This window comes from Gymnodraco acuticeps, unplaced genomic scaffold (genome assembly GCF_902827175.1).
Source record: "Gymnodraco acuticeps unplaced genomic scaffold, fGymAcu1.1, whole genome shotgun sequence".
In the NCBI taxonomy this organism is placed as follows: domain Eukaryota; kingdom Metazoa; phylum Chordata; class Actinopteri; order Perciformes; family Bathydraconidae; genus Gymnodraco; species Gymnodraco acuticeps.
Window position 1 is genome coordinate 129,534 of NW_022989916.1, and position 22,082 is coordinate 151,615.

The 22,082-nt window shown below is 40.3% G+C and overlaps 3 protein-coding genes across 3 annotated transcripts; 1 reads left to right on the forward strand and 2 right to left on the reverse strand.

The window, feature by feature from the left end:
- Positions 1–37: 37 nt before the first annotated feature.
- pde12 (phosphodiesterase 12) lies at positions 38–5,495 on the reverse strand. The gene is made up of 8 exons (XM_034209814.1): positions 4,378–5,495; positions 3,304–3,728; positions 2,702–2,807; positions 2,165–2,309; positions 1,828–1,906; positions 1,619–1,741; positions 1,289–1,494; positions 38–769 (listed from the first exon to the last, which is right to left on the reverse strand). Exons 1-8 carry the CDS (start codon positions 4,947–4,949, stop codon positions 650–652), a joined length of 1,776 nt encoding a protein of 591 aa, XP_034065705.1. The 5' UTR covers positions 4,950–5,495; the 3' UTR covers positions 38–649.
- A 3,038-nt stretch (positions 5,496–8,533) lies between these two features.
- atp6ap1la (ATPase H+ transporting accessory protein 1 like a) lies at positions 8,534–18,134 on the reverse strand. The gene is made up of 8 exons (XM_034209797.1): positions 17,981–18,134; positions 13,108–13,130; positions 11,583–11,665; positions 11,096–11,164; positions 10,509–10,663; positions 10,158–10,208; positions 9,662–9,899; positions 8,534–8,991 (listed from the first exon to the last, which is right to left on the reverse strand). The coding sequence occupies exons 1-8, from the start codon at positions 18,094–18,096 to the stop codon at positions 8,734–8,736; spliced, it is 993 nt and encodes a 330-aa protein (XP_034065688.1). The 5' UTR covers positions 18,097–18,134; the 3' UTR covers positions 8,534–8,733.
- A 1,573-nt stretch (positions 18,135–19,707) lies between these two features.
- rps23 (ribosomal protein S23) lies at positions 19,708–21,869 on the forward strand. The gene is made up of 4 exons (XM_034209798.1): positions 19,708–19,781; positions 20,872–21,031; positions 21,265–21,385; positions 21,679–21,869. Exons 1-4 carry the CDS (start codon positions 19,778–19,780, stop codon positions 21,823–21,825), a joined length of 432 nt encoding a protein of 143 aa, XP_034065689.1. The 5' UTR covers positions 19,708–19,777; the 3' UTR covers positions 21,826–21,869.
- The last annotated feature ends 213 nt before the right edge of the window (positions 21,870–22,082 follow it).

The following is a 22,082-nucleotide window of genomic DNA, read 5'->3' on the forward strand; positions in this document are numbered from 1 at the left end:
TTGTTGAAAATGTACAAATCAAAAGCAGAGCCAATAATATGACCAATGCTTTGAGCAAGACTTTATTTCAAATAAAATAAACAACGTTAAGCACCACTCACTGATCAACTTGTTTGGCCAAAATAAAAGTAAAAGTAATAATAAATAACTGAATAAGTTAATAATATATGTATTTCTTTACCATATCATTGGGTCTCGAAACCATTAAGAGTCCATGTGAACTAAGATGTGGCACAGCCATTTTAGAGAGTGAGAAAAAACCTGCAGTAAAAACATTACTTCTGTTTCTAATATTAACTCGTGTTAACAATAATTATTAACCACATATGAACCAGCAACCTGTGTTCGGTCAAGTGTTTCAGCCAAATAGTAATTACATTTAATAAAAATAACAAACAATGTGCAGCATTTCAGCTCAAACACTGAATATCAGTGATTCAAATGTATTATTTATTGTACTGTAAATATTACAATATTAACAGTACATTTCATATTGTAATTTAAAACAAGTATTTCATTTTGTTTACAGTTAACCTGCAGGATCACATCTCCATGCTCAGACTTTATTCTAGTATTAAGAAAATCCAAAGTCAGGGTGTGTTTGAGGGAGAAGCCTGGTTCTCTAGTATTTGGTTCAAGAAGTCAGAGGTCAGGGGTTCCAGCGCAGGTCACAGATCAGGGCGATGTGGTCTGAGGGGTGAGCGACGCTGGGCAGAGCCTCGTAGGTGGTGACCTCCTGGTGGCTGGGCAGAGGAATCACCTGCTCCACCTGCAAAAACACAGATACTGTTATTATATCTACTCCCCTACTTTAGTGGGAAATTAAATTCAAACTTGTACAAAAAAGGTTTCCTACTTCTGTATACAACCAGAATTTGGTTTCAAACTAGTTGCAATGACACACATTATTCATAGGACTACTACTCTTACAACAATATAATATGTTAATATTGATTTCACAGTGGTTGCGCTAACATCATAGCTTGTCAATTTGTTTTCGTCATCTACTCCCATTTGCATGTGTCATGTGGAGCGTAGGGCAGCTTGTGCTCAAGTGAAGGTGTTTCTGACCCTGTAAAGAGTTAGATTGTGTAGCGATAAAAATAATGGTTTTAAATTGTTGCTTTTTGATCGGTAAATTGCAACCTCTTAGTTCAGAAATCAACAGCAAGTATACTCCTAACTTGAGTATTTGCCACACTAATCTGTCAGTGCTGTTCGTATCAGTGGCCCTGGCAGCACTACCAGTAATGAAGTGACAGTATTAGCTTGACTTCAGTACTAGTACCTGCATGCTGTCCGGCTGTATGAAGATGTAGTCCAGGCAGCCATGGAATCCTCCCACGTAGTTGGTGTAGGCCGGCTGTCCGTAGGCGCTCAGCAGAGGGGGGAGGGCAGAGAGCAGCTCCATGCTGCAGGACTCCTCCGGCCCCAAGCTGCTCCAGTCTGCGTGCTGCAGAGGAACAAGAGCCTCGCTGAGCAGCTGGAAAACACCTGCAGACAGGAAGAGGAGACAAACAATGACTCAGCAGCTTTTAAATACAATATGAAGTCAATGAAGTCTATGTGCTTTGGCTGGATTAAATTCTGGCAGAGACCGGTGTTGCTGTGGACTTACCCGAGTCAGGGTGTGAGTTGAAGTCTCCACAAAAGATCAGAGGGGCTCCAGGTGCGACCTCATTGATCACATGATTCAGGTGTTGCAGAGCCACGCCCATCTGGACCAAGCGGATGCTCCCTCCTTCAGAGAAATGTAATTTGTTTTTAGAAATGTGTTCTTGCTCTTTTATATGAGGTGTGTTCATACAGAGGAGTGAGCTGTTTTACCTTTGGGGAGCCAGTACAGGTGAGTGTTTGCCACGCAGACCTTCCTGCCAGGTTTACTCACATCCTCAAGCACACTGACCTGAAAACAAACAAGTCACAACAACAATTTACAAAGACAGCCACAGTGTGTCCATTTGACAGCATTTTGGGGGGGGATTTGATGATTTTATTTCTTTCTTTCGATTAATTCATTTGCCTATTAAATATTTGAATTAACAAAACTACCTAACCCAATGCTCTAAAGCCAATTAGAGCTCAACGACTACAAGCCCAAAACTCTACTAGTATGAATCCTCTTTTGAATGATTCTGGCGGTGCAGCATGTGAGCAGCCGTACCTGCAGGACAGTGGACCTCTTCAGGATGTTCCGCTTCAGAGCCGTGCTCGCAGAAAGATTCTCCAGCAGCGCAGAGTGGATTGGGTCAGAGGTTAGCGCCTCGCTCAGCGAAATATTATGACTGCTCAGAAGCTTCAACTTTGACCTAAAAAGACAAAATGATGCACTTTTTAATTACGTGGCTTAATATAGGATTGAAAGGTTTATTACCATCTAAAAAAACAATATAAAATAAACACTAAGAAAATATAAGGATCAGATTGCAGCTTTGTTGGGGTAGTCCTGTGTTATGATCAGCCTTTTGCCCCTTCAAGTATAGCGACTGTATTGGACAATGTACCAACCCCAACCCGACTTTTACGGTCTCACATTTATCCTCAGATTCTTCACCAAGGGGGCTGTTTAGTAACAATCCTATCCCAATCAACCTGCTTTTAAGTGATGCACCACATTTATACCTAAAGTTAAGTTTTGGAAAAAAGAACGAGGCTTTAACAGAAACTTAAAAAACTCAGTCCAGGTGCTGGTGGACCTGACCTGCGGTAGAATGTAGCGAGTCCTTCATGCTGTCTGTCTTTGGTTCTGAAAACACCGTCCAGACCGAAGGCATCGAGGGCTGGAGTCAGACTGTTAACAAACACCCCTAAAGAGACCAGGGAACATGAAGGAAGTCACACACAGGGTTTCCAACCTCAAATACAAATTCAAGCATCTTTCAAACATTTTGCTGCACCTTGGTAAATAACATATTTATATGCATCATATATACACAGTATACTTTCTGCACCCCTTCATCAAGTTCAAATTAAATGCTTTTGTAATAAACAACTTAAGTTATATTTTTGTGGTAGTATTAGTACGAAATGGTGACAATTAAAAAAAGGTAAACACAACAAAAATGTAAAATGTGAGTGACACCTCTCTGTGTGTACTTGGCATCCGATATAATCAAAAATGTTAAGCAGCTAATTGCAAACTGAAGCACATCGCAAACCTTGAAACATTAAAATGCAACAGTTTTGAAGGAATTCCAGAAAGCGTAGCAACCCTTCATAAAGAAGACTCAAATATCCACCAGATGATGGTACAGAAAAGATGGAGGCTAGCTTTTATCAACTATCTATTTCTCCAGTTATTACCTTTGTCCACCTCCTGCAGACAGATGATGTCAGCCTTGTACCCGGCGAGCTCCTTCTTGATCAGGTTCTGCCTGTAGTCCAGCTGCAGGGCGTAAGGGGCGCAGTACGGGTAGAGCACCGTCTTGGACAGTTCTGTCTGGGCGTAGGTGTCGGCGAGGATGTTATACGACACCACCCTCACAGACGGCCACTCCGCCTCTTTGAGAGTGTACGCGTGCCTGTTGTCGAACGTGCACACCCCGGGTCCGGCCTCTATTGCCGTAGAGAGGAGCTCCTTGGGCAGGCCGCTGCGTCCTCCATCTTTAGGGGTGCAGCGCAGTTTGAGCCTGTAGCCGATGTCCTGAATGGACGGAACATGGACTCTCCCACATCCTACCTGTGTCCACTCGCTGTCCTGACCTTCAACTTCTACCGCAGCTTCAGTGCTATGATATAAAACATCAGAGAGAAAAATAATAACAAAAAGGTGCAGACTTTTCCATATCTTCTTTGACTTTCTTCTCTCTCTTATGCTGCCCAATTATATAAAATAAACAGATTTGTTTGCTTCACGGATTGTATTTTCTCTCAGATCCTGTCTTTTGTTTTCAGAAGTTTAGCTTGATCTTATTGGCACAAGTCTGATTACATACCCAATTTCCAGTGCTGGTAGTAGTGTCAGTCTACAATAAATACTTGCATCATCATTTGACAAACTGACTCCTATACTGGAGTAAACATGACATTGGATTAAAGCCTGATCATTGCTGGATTTGTAAGGCATTGTAAGGAAATTACGTTTGATGTTGCAAATGTAATCTTGTTCATTTGTGTGTGTTTGGATCATGCTGAAGCCTCTACTACAATGTCGCCTAGACTAAACCATTGTAAGCCTCAACTAATTGTAGCCCACCTTGATTACAACAAAGTATTCTGACTATTTTTGCTTTTGAGCCTTTTCTCAACAAAATCACGAAACATACTACCTGAAAGACGTTACTTCAAACGAATGTTATGTATCTAAAAGTACTTTGAAAGTAACAAATCCCTTGTATGTGCACACATGTTTTGGCCAATAAAGCGGATTCTTCCTACCTTGTGTTTGGGGCATTTTCTCTATACCACGTGAACTCGCAGTCTTCCAGGTTCCCGAACTCTATCTCCAGGTTGGGGCAGACGGGGAACTCTGCGAGCAGGGACGCGGGGAGCTCTGCGTTGGTCAAGGTGGGAGTGTTCCTACGGACAGAGTACTCCACGTCTCCCACCTCCAGCACGGCTCCGTCCCGCCACGCCTCCGAATTCAGCGACATGCCGGACACCTCCTCCCCGTTGTAGTAGAGCTTCACCGCGGTGAGCACAGGGGCTTCACCCGGCGTCTGTCCTTTCTTTTTCTTTGACTTTTTCGCCTTTCCTTGGCTCTTGTTGAGGCCGTGGGATATCCTGGCCAGGGCCTTTCCCAGCGGCTCATCCTGGTCCCGCAACATGTGTTTGTGGCTGCCGTCCAGACTGAAGGAGATGGTGAGTTTGGGCTCCCCGGGGAGGCACCTCACCACGGCGGGGTTCATCCTGCCGAGGAGGCGGCAGGCTCCGGTCAGAGTCCTCGGTGAAGAGACGAACAGTAGGCGGCGGGGGAGAAGTGTGAGAGCAGCGGAGAGGCGGTTAAACATGAAGACCCGGTGGCAGGTAGAGGACAACAGGGAAAACTACACTGACGGTAAACTAAGTAATGTCAACGACCAGCGACAGGTAGAGGACAGCGGGGCAAACTACAATGACGTTTAACGACACTGGCGCTAACCTGCACTAACGTTATTTTAAATTAACTTGAACCTACACCAACATTCATCACCCACGCCGGTAACGTCAATGACAAGTAGAGTGCTCCCTATTTATATGACGTCAACAACTGCCCGACACAGTGCTAACCCCATGGTGCTAACTAGCAAGCTAACCAGAAGAGAACACCACCGAGTGTTATTCACCCTCCAGCAGTCTGATTTAAAACTAAACAACACACAGGATTCAGATATATAAAACCCTGCTTAAAACAACATGTTATTTTTTTAAATATTCACAAACAATGTTATCTGTCAGTTATTTCCCTGGTAAGTCATGCCCATAGACCATGGATGTATAGTAAGAACTGGGCTGCAGTCGAATAGTCCCTTTAGCTTAGGAACCTTCCTAACCGAGTGAAATGACCCGGAAGTCCCTCAGTGATAAGCACGATGATGGCCCAATCCCAAACCACTCCCTCGACCCTACCCCTCCGTGACGGAGTGAACTCCGTCTGTAGCCACACTCGCAGCTCAACGAGGCTCCCTCCTGTCAGATGGAGGGAGCAAATACAGCAGCAAGCTTTGGGACGGCCTCTCCTCTCTCCGGCAGAAACAGGAAATGCCGTAACTGTGTGTAACAACGGTTTCAAATCAGCTAAACTTTTTGTCTAAGAGATGCCATATCTTAGACAAAAAGTTTAAATGAATAACTCAAATAAAACTCCAAACATCTTTCATTGTGTTTCAAAGCTCTTTTAGTTTTAAACCTGATGTTTATAAGCTTCTTAGTTTTTGCAACAGTCTGTAAATATACACAACTTTATAATAAAATGTTTCTGCCGGAGAGAGGGGAGGCCGTCCCAAAGCTTGCCGCTGTATTTACTCCCTCCATCTGACAGGAGGGAGCCTCGTTGAGCTGCGAGTGTGGCTACAGACGGAGTTCACTCCATCACGGAGGGGTAGGGTCGAGGGAGTGGTTTGGGATTGGGCCTAAAGTACCGCAGTCTCTTCTCCTAAGTCCTTTTGAATTCTCCTATCCACTATCCCTTAACCCCGTGACGTTTCACTCAGAGGTCAAGGAATAGGAGATAGGGTTAGAATTTAGGAGCTGATTTTTTGATTATCGGAACGCAACCCCGGGTTGCGTTCCAATAGTCCATTTAGTTTAGGAACCTTCCTAACCAAGTGAAATGACCCGGAAGTACCATGGATGTATGGGAAGTACGTCAGTGGCAGCCATGTTAAGTGCCGTTCCAATTCTCTAAATGAAAGGAAATGAGGTTTCAAACTTCCTTTATAACCTCCTTTAGCTTAGGAACCACTGGACCTCCCTTACCGAAAGGAGAGGAGAAAATGCTGCCCCACAATGCCTTGCAGCCGCAGCATTTGACGTCACACAACAGTCGGCCGTTCACGGAAACAAACAATTATGACGGAGAAGTTATAGATGAGAGTAACAAATGCGTCACTTCCGGGCAAAAATAACGTCTCCGCTCACTTTTGGGGGAAAATAACGCTGTCAGTTGAACGGCGGTCAATACAAATTCTGAAGTTTTTGCCAATCCGATCAGAAATTTAAGAAAACCGGAGATTTTTGGATCATCAAAGAGCCCGATTCCAATGGCCAGACAGGCAAACAATTGCATTAAGCCATTAGAAATCGACGATCGGGCTCGATATATGGTTAAATATAGCAGTAGGCTATCGATTTTCATAGATGAGAGTAACATCGACGTCACTTTACGGCCCCGCCCACTTTTGGGGGAAACAACGCTGTCATTTGAACGGCGATCGAGCCTGAAGCCACAGAGCTCTTCTTTTAGTGTCCTTTCTTCTTAGAGGAAGTACAGAAAAACTGAACTGTGGATTATTTTTAATGTTTGAGGTGCAATAAACGACACGGCAGCTTGTTGGCATGATAAAACTATTATGTTCCGCCTCGCTCATGAGAGTAACAGCTGGAGAAACTACAGCCTCGCCTACTGATTTTAATTTAACCATATATCAAGACCGATTGTCGATTACCAATGATCAAATGTAATTGTTTGCCTGACTGGCCATCGTAATCGGGCTCTTTGAAGATCCAAAAATCGGCGGTTTTCAATTTTTTTTTATCGGATTGGCAAAAACTTCAGAATTTGTATTGACCGCCATTCAAATGACAACGTTGTTTTCCCCCAAAAGTGGGCGGTGCCGTAATTTTTGCCCAGAAGTGACGTTGGTGTTACTCTCATCTATAGGCTATCATGAAAGTTACGGTGCTTATTAAGCATTTTAAAACGTAAGTGGTAACTTGCCAAAGTGCTTTGTTTTGAACGTTCATCAGTATTATAATCAAAAAGAGAAATATGAACGTTAGTTTTTACTGAAATTGTCAAATAAAGTCAACATTTCACTGAGCTGTGTGGGGTTTGTTCAACTTTTAAAATATGTTTGAATGGTGATATACACAGTGATAGATGTTAAGGACTAACGTTTATAATAAATACATTTGTATTTCTTTTAAGATATTTTCATACAATCATACGTATTGGGATCATTTGTATAAATGTGGACCGGAGGGAGAGGGTGACGAGCATACATTTCACTTTCCTTTTTTATTTCAATTCCAACTTTGGTCATGAAGAATATGTTTCTCTGTTGTCCACGTTCATAAAGCATAAAGCAACAGCATCAGAGCACGGTGCAGAGTCTCTAGATGAGTTTACAGTAGTCCCTCGTTCTTATTAAACATCCATGTTGTAGTCCGCTGTATAGAAAACTGTAGTTTCCATAGTTTCCCCACAGCAGCAGACGCACATTCATGACGTCCGCTGGCGCATCATAAACACGTCGGATAGTGAAAGTGCATTCGGATTCTCTAAAGTACCGCAGTCTCTTCTCCTAAATCCTTTTGAATTCTCCTATCCACTATCCCTTAACCCTGTGACGTTTCACTCAGAGGTCAAGGAATAGGAGATAGGGTTAGAATTTAGGAGCTGATTTTTGGATTATCGGAACGCAACCCCGGACTGTGTGGCCATGCCTAGCGTCTTCTTCTTCTGTAAAATGTGGCTTATTAAAAGCGTGCCACTGCCACCTACCAGACAGGATGGACATAACACCAGTACATTTTCTTTGACAATATTCTTATTCTTTGATTTATATGGTTATGATTTGTATTTTGATAAATGAATCATATAACCATGGATGGGGGATAACTGAATACTGAGCCTACATAAAACAGCTATAAAAAGACACAAATTCACTACAAGAGACACTCAACCACGGAAACAAATCTACAATGAGATGTAAAACAACCACACAAAAGAGGAAAACATTGCACACAGTCTATGTAGGAGACTTGGAGGAGCCTTTTGAAGTCTATGCCCATCTAAAAATGTGATTTTTCCCACTCAGTAACAACAAGCACAGAAAAAAAACAACTAAAAGGAAAAATGTCCTTTGTAGAGAAAACAGATCGGAACCAAATGTGATTTTTTATATTTTTTTATTAAATTTGTTATAAAGACAAATGCAGATATTAACTAGCAGGCAAATAAAAAAACACTATAAATATATATATAAAAAAGTCTAACCCCGAGCTGAAAGTAAACCATTGCACCAGCAGTTTATAATCAGCTCTCTATCTCTTTTTAAAGTGTAATAGTCTCTAAATATCTTCTTCGCTACACTACAGAATATTTTTCTCAGCGTCGCTCTCCACACAGCAGTGTTCGGGATGTTCTGGGCTTTGGGGGAAGTAGACGTCAGCTTTGTGTTCGTCCTCGTGCTCGATGTGTTTCAGGTGGATGACCATGTGCAAGGCATAGGCCAGCACCAGCAGCAGGATGAGGGAAGTGACCAGCCCCATCAGGATGGCCGGCGTCATGAAGGTGGCGCAGACGGTCGCCGGAGAGAATCTATCGGAGGTGATGTTGAATGCCTGAATCTGTGCAGGGGATGAAAATAATTAAGAAAAGTATATGTTCCTTTCTTATTTATCCTTATTTATTGTCACACAACGCAAACAAAAGAAGAAATTAGCATGCAATAATATTAACTTAGTTCTGTATGTAAATCCGAAAGCAGTATTTTTTGACAAAAAAGCAAATTTTATTCCTGTTTTTAAATTTTCAAATAATAATAGTAGTAAATAATTGATTTTGAGATTTTTAACAGTTATTTATATAAATATCCAGCATCATCATAATTCATTTGGAGTCCTGTTTTTGTCTATCCGACGAATACAAGTTGTTCATCATCCATTTCTAAATAAATACTAATATGTCACGGTATGTATTGTAAAAATATTTATAGTTGTATATTGTAGTACAACTTACACATTTTATTTTAACTTCTTAGTTTAAATAAATATTTGATTTTACTTCATTTTCTTCTTATTACACATTTTGACTTTAACTTAATATGTTGAATAAATATTTGATTTTATCTTTGTAATTTTATTTTATTCTAAAATTGAGCAACTGTCAGGAAACCTATTCGCCCCCTGGGAGAAATAAAATATTCAGATTCTAACTAAATGTATTTAAAGTTTTATAAGATCTAAAGTTACAAACCCTCTTGAATCTGAGACAGCGAGTCCGTTAAAAGGAGGGTACCTGGAAGTTGGTGAAGGTGAGGCTCCAGCGGTGAGCATCCTCGCTGCTGGGCAGCAGCAGGGCGCTGTAGCGCTGCAGGCTGCTGACGTGCAGGCAGTGGTAGGAGGAGGAAGTCGGAGCATACACGTCGCTGGCGTTGAACACTGCCTCCTCAGAGGAGTTGTAGCGCACAGACACGCTGTCCACCGAGAACCACCACTGACCCGAAGACTCGTAGAAAGTGTTGGACAGCTGCAGCCTGACATCAGCGAGAGGGGAGGAAACAACACTTCATTTATCCTAACAGCTGCTGCTTCAATGGCTGTAGAAAGTTGTGGAATGTAACTAAATACTTTTGATTATCTCTGTACTTCTACTTAAGTAATATTTACAAGTCATTTTTAACTGAAGAAATTTTTTTTCAGACAACAGTATTTCTATCATCTACAATATCGATTTTTGTACAATCTATAATTATAGTTTTATGCATAATCAGCAGACAAATGTTATGACTGACCTTATGGAAAGGCCTCTCAAATCCTCCACATCTCCAAACCTCATGACCAGCCTGTTGAAGATAGGCAGACAGGAAGACATCTTTTCACCTTTTTTTAAGTATTGTTGGACTTCCCTCATTAACATCCTTACTTGAACATACTTTATTGCTATTAAAGTATATATTTTTCCATTTCTTAATGTCAATTATTTGTAAAATTTCATTTGATTTTTTATGATAAATAACTTTTGTTTGAGGAGGGATAACTTTTTTCAATACATTTGTAATCAACATCAGAAAACAGCCACATCTTTCTGTTTCTGATGCTATCACCAGGTTGGTGTGCATCATCAGACAGGCGTTTGAACCTACGTGGCCTTGTCCTGGCGGCAGACGGACTGGCTGGTGTCGACAGGGTTCTGGGGAGAGAACGCTCTCTCCGTCAGGTCCAGCTGCTTCTGCTTCTCGTAGCGCAGAGACAGCTTCCGGGCCTGGAACATGACGCACGGCTCCCCATCCGACATCACCTGGTGGGGATATTTAAATATGAGTTCATACAAAATTCATTTTCATACCACCACCAATTGCAATAAAAGTGTTTTTTTTGCGTTATCTATAAAAAAAATAGGTATTATTACAGCTTACAATAACCTTTTTGGTTCTCTTGGGGAAGTTTATAAGCTACCCAACATTATATATATATAAAAAATAAGCTTCTCCTTAACACATTTATGCATCAATAATACTTGTACACAATAGTAAAGTAGACAATTCATTACTCTGAAATTGGCCCTTGAGCACACACATCATATTCTTGGAAAACTTTTATTTTTCCACCAAGAGCAACATTTCCAGTTGACCTAAGATGATCTCTCATCACCTCATTTTAGAAAAGCCTACAAAGATATGAAGGATTGGAAACTGCATGTGAACAAATGTGGTTAAGGTACTATCACCACCTTGAGGGGAGGAAAGGGAACTGCAATTCCTGGAGTCTGAAGTAACTTCCTCCTCGACACATCTGCAGTCTGTAGAAGGAAAGAGACAACCATTGAGAACAAATACCTTTGTATCATGTGAAACACCATTACACTTTAAATGCAATAACGCATGCCTATATAATAAATCAACAAAGAAGCCCGTGTGCTTTGTCAACAGTTAGTATATTTACCTTTGTATGACTGTGAAGCAGATATTTTTATTTTTGTTTTACTTTAGTTTGACTTATTCAATGCCTTCTCTTTTTTCCCTTCCTCAACTGTTTCTAAGAAATGACTACTTAGCAGTGAATTCAACAAAACTCTCTTTCACTCTGTCTTACTTTTACCTATGACAATTTTGAATGACGGATTAGAAATGTTGTGTTTTACCACCAGGTTATTGTTGTTGTTTATTGTGTGTTTTTACCTTTTAAGAGTTCTATTTTGTTCTTCAGTAAGTGTTTACCTGCAGTCTTCTTTCTGTCTGATCTGCCGATACCAAAGGCTCCTCTGTCCACATCCCTCCATCCCTCTGAGCTACCTCTTCATCTGCAGAGACAAGAACAGGATGAATTCTCTCATTTTATAAAAAAAAACAATCATGTATAGGTGTTATAGTGTACGTTAAATTGAAATATACATATCTCAAAACATTTATCTGCGGTAAAACATTTCAGGTTTCAACAACAAATAATTATTTTATTTTTTATTTTACTCAAGGTTGCACCACAAAATAAAAGATATCACTCCTCTATTACGTCTACTGGCCTTTTACCACGCTTCAGGTCAGCATAATACATACTTACTCAGTTCATGACTAACTATGAGTGGCACCTGATTCCAGCTGACTCATAATATCGGGTACTTATATATTTATTCAAGTATTCAGTGTTACACATGCACCTGACACATTAGATGTACTCATTACTTATACATTAGATTTAAGTCCTGCATTTAACTGCAGGGAATGTATTGTAATGCTCTGCAGTTGATTTGTTTGTAGTCAGTATCATTATGTCTGCATCATGCTACCTATCCACTTATCTGTGTAACATTTAGCAGTTGGGCACAGTTGTACTAGCATGCCAAAGTGCTGAAATAATGTATGCATGTTTGATTACATTGTTATTTCCCCCTGTGATTTTTTGTATTATTTTGTTAAGCTCACTATAAACTAATATTGATTGTCATATTGACATATTATTAGACAGACAGACAGACAGGGAGAGAGACAGACAGACAGGCAGACAGACAGACAGACAGACAGACAGACAGACAGACAGACAGACAGACAGACAGACAGACAGACAGACAGACAGACAGACAGACAGAGAGAGAGACAGACAGGTTGACAGACAGACAGGTAGACAGACAGGGAGAGAGAGAGAGAGAGACAGGGAGGGAGAGACAGACAGACAGACAGACAGACAGACAGGGAGAGAGAGACAGGGAGAGAGAGACAGACAGGGAGAGACAGACAGACAGACAGGGAGAGAGAGAGAGAGAGAGAGAGAGACAGGGAGAGAGAGAGAGACAGACAGGGAGAGAGAGAGACAGACAGGGAGAGAGAGAGACAGACAGGGAGAGAGAGAGACAGACAGGGAGAGAGAGAGACAGACAGACAGGGAGAGAGAGAGAGAGAGAGACAGGGAGAGAGAGAGACAGACAGGGAGAGAGAGACAGACAGGGAGAGAGAGAGACAGACAGGGAGAGAGAGAGAGACAGGGAGAGAGAGAGACAGACAGGGAGAGAGAGAGACAGACAGACAGGGAGAGAGAGAGAGAGAGAGACAGGGAGAGAGAGAGACAGACAGGGAGAGAGAGAGACAGACAGACAGGGAGAGAGAGAGAGAGAGAGAGACAGGGAGAGAGAGAGACAGACAGGGAGAGAGAGACAGACAGGGAGAGAGAGAGACAGACAGGGAGAGAGAGACAGACAGGGAGAGAGAGAGACAGACAGGGAGAGAGAGAGAGACAGACAGACAGACTTACCTTGTATGAAAGAGACAGCCCCACTGTGAACAGAAGGAGGATCAATACATAAAGTTATTTAAATATAATATAAGGTTTCTCATTATATCTGACAGTATCCTCAGTTTTTTATTACATTTGTATATCTGCAATGATATGTTTTCTTTCAATTATGTTTTCTTTTTATTCTCATTTGTGCATCATCTCCATTGGTCCCTTTACCAGCTGGTCATTACTTGTTAGAGAAAGAAAATGACGGTACAGGATATACTGTATATCCTCCAAACCAAACTACAACCAATAAAACAACATTTTACCTTTAAAACAAAATATCCTTTGCTGACCGTGCTTGTCAAATCTATTTTAGAAATAATAAAATATTTTTCTGAAGGGATCTGCACAGTATAAATCAGTAAAATAATAGAAAATATAATTATAAAATTCCCTAAGCAAGGATACATTATTAGGCTTAGAAATAGACGACAGTAGGTAGATGTCAGGGAGATAAACCTGTGAGGTGTTTGACTTCCCAGAATGCATCTTGTTTTCGTGCCATGACCCACCTGGTGGATTAGTGTGTCGGACAACAGAGATCAGGCTGAGACCAGACTATATATAATGACTGAGAGAAACCACTCTGACCCAGGTTGTATTTTCTAGCATAACCGAGACTTAGATTATAATCATTTATCACCGCTGCTCTTGTTGCTTTTTGTAAAAAGAAGGAGCCGATTGAGGTTTTATGTAAAGAATCCTGAGCTTGCAGGTCAGAAGGTCAAGCAAGGGAACGAAAAGGATAGAGCTTCATTACATCCTAACGCCCTGAAACCTGGGTTCAAATCCAATTATTACCTCAGCCAATAAGAAGGATATGTTCTCTTTGGTTTGGTTGTCCGTCTGCGTTTTGAGGAAGCGTGGGTCAGGAAACATTTGGTTATATTTTGCAGCAGATCCAAATCGTACGTTATTATTTATTATGAGGTTAACACATCAAGACACAATCGTTTGACAGTAGCAAACAACTCTACAAATGTCAACAGATTTTGAGAAAAAATGTTTCTAAATTCTTCAACTTAAAATATTGAGCGAGATCATTTTACAGTTGTAATTAATTCACTTTATTATTTTAAATAACCCTCCTCTTTTTCTGCCTAGAGCTTCTCTTTGTAAGGGAATTTATATTTTGCTCATGCCCTTTTCATTTGAGGATGCTAAGCTGACAGATGACCGGGGTGAGGCTGATATACTGTGTATTGATGGATGCTGCTGTTGCTATACGCTTCCTCCGCAAATGGCCGCAACGCCCCAGAGTGCAGCGCAGTTATTATTGCTTCTTTGTTCCTATTTAAGTGTTGCTGATAATACTTTCTTAAAAGAGGTTTAAATACATTAATTTGACTGGTAGTGAAGTATGTTCAGTGTTGAATTTGTGCTTTTACTCAAGGGAAGAATCTGTAGACGGTGGTGGTTTGCCCCAAGAAAAAGTTATGTTTTTAAATCAAATATATATGCAATTCAAAAAAATGGTTTTAACCATTATAATGACCATAAGCGTGCACACAAGCTAGAGCACTTTATAAATAGATTCAGTCATGCTCTCCTCTTTTACATTTTCAATCATTCATCTTGGCTGCTGCACCTTTAAGAGAGAAAGGTAGTGAAAACGCCAATGTTTCAAATGAAAACAAAACTCTTGTTTTCTTGTTCGTAGCCGGGTTCTTCTGCCTTTCAGTAAATGTAGAATACATTATTTTCATGTTACATGATATGTGTTATATGTGTGTATTATTTAGCGCAAGACACATATTCATCAAATCTTACCCCACTCACTGACAGCGGAGAACGTTTTCTCTTGTTTACAGGGTCAGAGCACAGGATTGTGGGATTGCACTGATTGCATAACACACACACACGCACAGGTCATGAAGGACCAGGTGACTCTCGGTCATAAGGAGATTTTGCGGCTTCTCCCTAATTTTGCCCTCAGAGCATCTGTACACTAAAAAAAGACCAACAACACACATCTGGTTTTCTGCAAATCCAGCACACACAGAAACACATCAGGCTCTCTTTTGTGCTTTGTTTGGGACAACAATATTTTACAATACTGAAATCTAATGATTCTGCACAAGCTCAGATCATTGGTCAAATGTTTTTTAATGCCCAACACGATTTGATGTCTGCTACTATGATAAAGGTTTGGGAAAGATCATTGGTTAAAGAAAGGTCCCCAGTCCTGAACAATAGAACAATAACAACCATGCAGCACATTGACATAACATCGATGTGCAGTGCAGTGGCTAATTCATAGACCAAACATAACGAGCAGGTGGAGAAATAGAGTCACTGTATGTGTGGGTGTGGAGTTTTGGCCAGATATACGTAAGGTTACTTTAACTAATACCTACTTTTAATGTTCAGAAAGCTCTTTATTTTTCTCTTACTGCCTGTGCTGCAGCACCTCTTTTCACCCTCTGTCTGAAACCAGAGCCCAGTCTGCTCTGATTGGTTGGCTGACAGGTTGTTATCGTTCAACCGCTTAGAAATGTTCCGCCCCTTAACCTATCACGGACAATGTGTTGGAGCGCTAGCCAATAGGAGCGCAAGTGTTACGTAATGATGTCACTATGTTACAGAAGTAAAGAAAGGAGTCCAATGTAGGTGTCTAAGGTAGGGAGTGTGTGGGAGAGAAACTCACTCTGAAGTCAAAGTTTGGGAAATCATAGCTATGGTTAAAGAAATGTACTGTGCATAAAAGTTGGGTGGGCTACACCGTAATAAGGATATTTGGTTGTGTCTATTCGATTGAGTGTAGTATTCACTCTATAGTGATTAGCCAACATAGCATTTTTACCAACTCTGCGGATCCACAGAGCTTTTCAGCCAATTTTACGCTTAATTTTTCTCTCAGCAATCTCCTTAGTGATGAGCAGACCAACTCTTTTATCACAATATACGTTTCTTTAAGTTGAGAAATGTGTTGAACAGCTCAATTTGAACACTTTTGTCATAATATGCTGCCAGTTTCTCTGTAATACTCTTTTATAGATACATGTTTGCCAACTAGTACTGCCCGCCCTATAAAACGTATCTTCAAGGCACAACCAGTCATCATGCATGAGGTTACATCAATAACGATAAAATAGCCACATATTGGACACTAAAAGATTTGTTCAAAAAGATGTGATTTGTGCCCATCACTAGCTCTCATCAGTGTTGTTTCCAGCTGCAAACAAGCTCCAACAAACACCCTGTTTATGAGAGCCAGCACAAAGCTACAGGCAAATGTGATTGATTAACCTTTCGAGATTAGCTGCATTTAACCAATCAATCAACATGGATCAATCTCAGGGGGAAATAATGTTTTGTCACAGATGCACTATATTAGAATAAAATAAATAATATATTTATATAAACAGAAGCTGAAGTAAAGATGTGCAATGAAAGTCCCTGTAGGCACTAGACACAGCAGCTTTAGCAGCTAATGAGCAGGGTATTTCCCTCAGGAGATGTTAGAGACCATAACAGAGCTGAAAGAGAGTGAATATTGGATCTACATTCATTCAACTGGGCCTCCAGTTGGATAATAATGTTGCCCTCTGTCTGCTGTTTGATTACACATTTGACTCCACAACTGTATTAGGTAACAATCTGTGACCAATTAAATGTTTAAAAGTAGTTTGGTTATTTATATCATATTTACTGCACAGTGATTTATACTAACACTGTTATTTGAGATTTTAAATCTATTTTATTATATTTTCATATCATGAATAGCTTATCTTCCTAATTGTCAAATCGTTTTTTCTGTTTTCACAGTCAACACGTGTTGATGTATCTGTTTGTTGATATGACAGGCTTCTCAGATGAACCAGTGAGCTAATCTCTAGCAGCTTGGCAGGAAACAGAGAATAATATCTATTAATGTCGTATAAAAACACAGTCTAAAGCTCCACCAACAATGCAACATGTGACATACATAGGAATAAAATATATGAATGTTGTATAAAAACAAACAGTTACCACTGAGTATAGTGCCATTAAATCAACAATATTAGCAATGGCAACAAACACAACATTATGACACTACAAGTACACACGTCCATGCATGATGGAAACATGATTGGGAGAGATTTTAGCAATGAGTTCATCTCGAATTTAAAATCACTAAAGCTGCAGAATCTTTTTCTCTGTACCCACCTATTCAGTCATCTTCGAAGCACCTCAACTAACTTGCATGTATTATTTTACAAAGTGAGTTAGATTGTTGTATCTATTGATTAAATAGATTGAGTAAGCTTAGATCTATTTTTGTTAGATTTTATAAATTACTCTTTACATCTCATATCAATGAATTAAATACTCAATAAAGGAACACAACATGTCCAACTGTCGCAGGACTGTAATACATCTGAAGGCTATTTTAGATTTAGCAACTATTGGAGCAAAAAGATTCAAGGGCTTTATGTAGCTATTATGCATATGACACATGTATGTTAAATTTAACATACAAGTAAAAGACATAAAATAGTGCAATTGACAAAATAGTTCAAGTAATCTGCAGGATTGAGGAATATACGTTCATATAAAGCCAATGCTACTATCACTGTAAAGGAGTTTGTAACAAAGGAATGGATTAGTCTGCAGAATCATTTGAAAAGGTCTAGCCTCCTATGCTTGCTAGCTTTAATTGATTTTTGGGGAACATTAACGCAGAATGCGGCTTTAAAGAAAGAACACACATACAGCACACACACACAATTAATGAAACTGCCCTCAGGTCATCATTAATCTGCGAACTGCCCGAGACAAGAGTCAAAGATTAGAGAGTCACTGGAGGTCATAAACAGCAAGCATCAAGGTGCACCATCATCCCTTTGTCTGCTCCACCTACCTGCCAGCAGCTCGCGGGTCGAGGCACGAGGACGGCTGCAGATGGAGGAAGAGGAGCGAGAGGAAGAGGATGCCGCAGCTGCAGCGTTTCCATGGTGGAGCCATCATTGCTGTCATGACCAAAGCGAGATGCCAGCACACAGTGTCCCCCACTCTCCCCCTCTCTCCCCCGCGTAATCTCCTTTAATCAACCCACCGTCTCTAAACCCCCCTGACGGACAGACGCATCAGCCAACCAGGACGGAGCACAGAGAGAGAGCCCCGCCCCTTGCAGTTCAAACATCAATTCGGTCATAATACATTTCATATCTGCAGATTAAAGGTCATCCCAATGACAATACATTAGAGTGCAGAATAGAGGAATTAATAGTCTGTGATTGATATTGAGGTTGTTCAGCGCCATCTGGTGAAAAAGTTTTGAATCTGCAATATTTCAGACAAACACTGGTGGTTTGTTATTAATTTCATATATAGTTATCCTACACTTCCTGTTTCACTTCCTGTTTCACACTGTCACTGCACAAACAAAGAATAACACACAATTAAAGAAATAGGTAAACCCCCAAATGAAATAAAAAATACATATGTCTCTTCTCTGAAGTTATCAATTAGATTGTTTTGGTCATGATATTATTAAAAGGGGCATCACAGTTGTTCAGATACATTGTTTGCACTTTGAGCAGCGTTAAGTTTAATAACACTGCAGACATCTCTATGCCATAGAGATGTCTGCAGTGTTATTAAATGTAACCATATAGTCTATGGTATGAACCCGCTGCAACTCAAAACAAAACAATACAAACCATTACTGGTCAGAGGAAACATTATGTAGCCAAACTATTGTTGGGTTAATTGTCCTAATAACTTTGATTTACTCTGTTACATGCTGTAAGAGTGTTGATGGATATTCATCTTGCTCACATTTGCTGGTCTGAATAGTCTATTAGCATGCTAGCATTACCTGAGCACAACAACACACATTTTATCAATTTCAAGCTCAATCAACTCTTTTCCAGTACAGTTTGAAGTGTTTATTTCAGGACCATAATACTATACGCTAATAACTAAAACATTTTATTTCCACTGGCCACCACTCAAATGAAAATTAGACATCAGTCACACAGTACATCCATATATTCTACAACCCAGTAACATGTAACATCCACCTCGACTGAAAATTATATTTCATAGTTTGAGTACACTGTTTGTTTGTTGTTAAACATGTACATATAATCACTGTTAGACATTAAATCCAAGCACAATATCTGTTACTTTTTTAGTTTTGTTTTATGTCTGTTTTCTGTGGATGTGCATTTAGAGCAAAGAGTCAAGATCCTTGTATGTGCACTCATACTTGATCATTAAAGCTGATTCTGGGTCTTATCTTATTACCCATACAGTGAAGAACTATATATTTTTTAAAGCTTTTAATCTGAGCTGACAAATGCATTTATATTCACATTGTCAGCATACATAAATTACTGAGTTCAACAGTGTGGGGATTAGTATTTGTTCTGCATTTTTTAAACAATTATTGATTATTTGCATGTTTAATAATCATTGCTTGAACTTCTTGAGATTATTAAACATACACTCAAGATTACACCTGTGTATGAGATTATTAAGGATACACTCGACTCAAATCATAACTGCTTAATAACATAGAGTCTATGTTATTAAGCAGTTGTAATTTGAGTCAGGCATTTCTTTAACCACGCCCTGCCGGGGTCCTGAGACTAGACATTGGCGCGGTGCATGCTGGGTCCTTCCTTTCGATCCCAAGCTCGCTTCTGCAATCATGGGTACGTCTCAAACATCATCTTAAACTCACATTTATTCTGATCACTGCTGGTATTTTTCACACCGATGACCTGTATGATTATCTTACAAACATTTTTCGATGTTTTAGTGACAAAAACAACCCCTCAGTCACTTAAAAAACTGAACGATTTACGGGTCTCTTTCCGCGCAACGTGGAGCGGCCATAGCAGGCGTGATAGCACGGCTAGCTTAGCATAGCACACGTCCCTTTTTAACACGTTTACTGTCATCGCTCTACGTATTGTACTATTTAATCAAACCAATGGAAATAACAACGCACACATGTTATCTTCTAACGTATGAGTTGTACATGTAAATTCAGTGTCTGTTGTTGAGTGTTTGTTAGCCCGGTTTGCCTCATGCTAATAGCTGCTAGCCGTTAACGTAAAGCTTTATGTTGTTTGCCTACCGATTTAATGAAGGCAAAATATGGGGTGGATATTAAGATAAAACGCTCAGCGAAGATTTATGAGTGTACGGTCGTTTGTTATGTATTAACAGTAACATGTAGAGGCACTAAAGCTAGCTGTATTTGGCGTCCCCTCAGAGTTACATGACTGATTAAACTGACAAATGAATGTCTTTTGTCGGTGTTATTGGCTTTACATCGGGATAAATCTATCCATATTGTCTCTGAAGGACTTATTTTTTAAGTGAACACAATACGTGTGTGTGTATGGACCAGATGCACTGTATGTGGTGTTAACAGGTGTTAATTTGCAACTAATGCCACACGTTTTCAACTAAATATGCTTCAACACATACACAGGTGTGTCCAGGGGTATTGGGTGTGAGAGCAATGTGTATCCCTTGTAGCAGGTGTAAATACTTGAAAATCATTTAAATTCCCTAATGTTAATAGACACCTATTAACACTTATCCTGAACAGCTATAGTCAAACTTGAGGTTTCTACTGAGTCTCGTGGTTTTCTAGTGTCATCAGTAAGGACGTTATTCTTCATAGCAGTGATGTAAATTGTTGTTTTGCTGTAACATTGCATCATTTTAGAAGAATGCGAAGACTGTTTACTACCAGACTTAACTTAATTTATGCTGATCTCTGTCTTCCAGGAAAGTGTCGTGGTCTGCGCACAGCCAGGAAGCTCCGTAACCACCGTCGTGAGCAGAGATGGCACGATAAACAGTACAAGAAGGCCCATCTGGGCACAGCCCTGAAGGCTAACCCCTTCGGAGGAGCCTCCCATGCTAAAGGCATCGTGCTTGAGAAAGTGTGAGTACCACAGGACATGTTTAAATGTAAAAGGCTGAAGATGGAGTGATGGCTTATTGCAAAGCACTGCAAGTCCTTTTAATGTTTTTGTCTGTCATCGCCGACTTTGATGTGAGGAAAAAACAAGAATTGAAGTGAATCCATGTAGCTGTTATCATGAAGTTCAACTTGCTATGCAGTCTGAAGTTCCTTCCAGGAAGTTTTGTTAAAGTGTTTTTGTTTTGCATCTACAGTGGTGTTGAGGCTAAGCAGCCCAACTCTGCCATCAGGAAGTGTGTGAGAGTTCAGCTCATCAAGAACGGCAAGAAGATCACCGCATTCGTCCCCAACGATGGTTGCCTCAACTTTATCGAGGTAAAGCCCTTGTTAACATCTTGTTAACAGCCAAACAAGCATTTTATTTTTGTGATAATTGTGCAGAAAAAAATTCACTTAGAGTAATTTAGTGTTGTGCGAAAACACACTATAAGAAATAGTTTGATCCTGATCACAGCTTTACAAAATGTATTGGTTCTGTGAAGTCACTGCATGTGCTGGAATGTCTTGAAGCTAGATGTCATTTAACCCTATGTTAAGTTGTTTAAAAATCTATAAATGAATGCACTGATTTTTCTTGACTGACCGTTCGCTTTTCTTTGATCCTGCAGGAGAACGATGAGGTTCTGGTGGCAGGATTTGGGCGTAAAGGTCACGCCGTTGGTGATATTCCCGGCGTTCGTTTTAAGGTGGTCAAGGTTGCCAACGTGTCCCTGCTGGCTCTCTACAAAGGCAAGAAGGAGAGACCCAGGTCATAGACAGTAGATGCATAAAAGAAAAATAAACACGTTTTCGATGACAATTATTTTTTGTGTGGTCATTTAACCAGTTAAGCCCCATGCCCCCGGTACCAAGGGCATGACGCAACATCTTGCAAGAAAAAGCATCTGAGGGCTTCTTAACATTTAATAAACTATGAATGTGTCATACCCACTTAACGGGAAGAAACTCAGCTTTCAGACAATATTAACCATTTTTAGCAAAACGAAACAAAGGGGTAATAACAAAGGCTCTG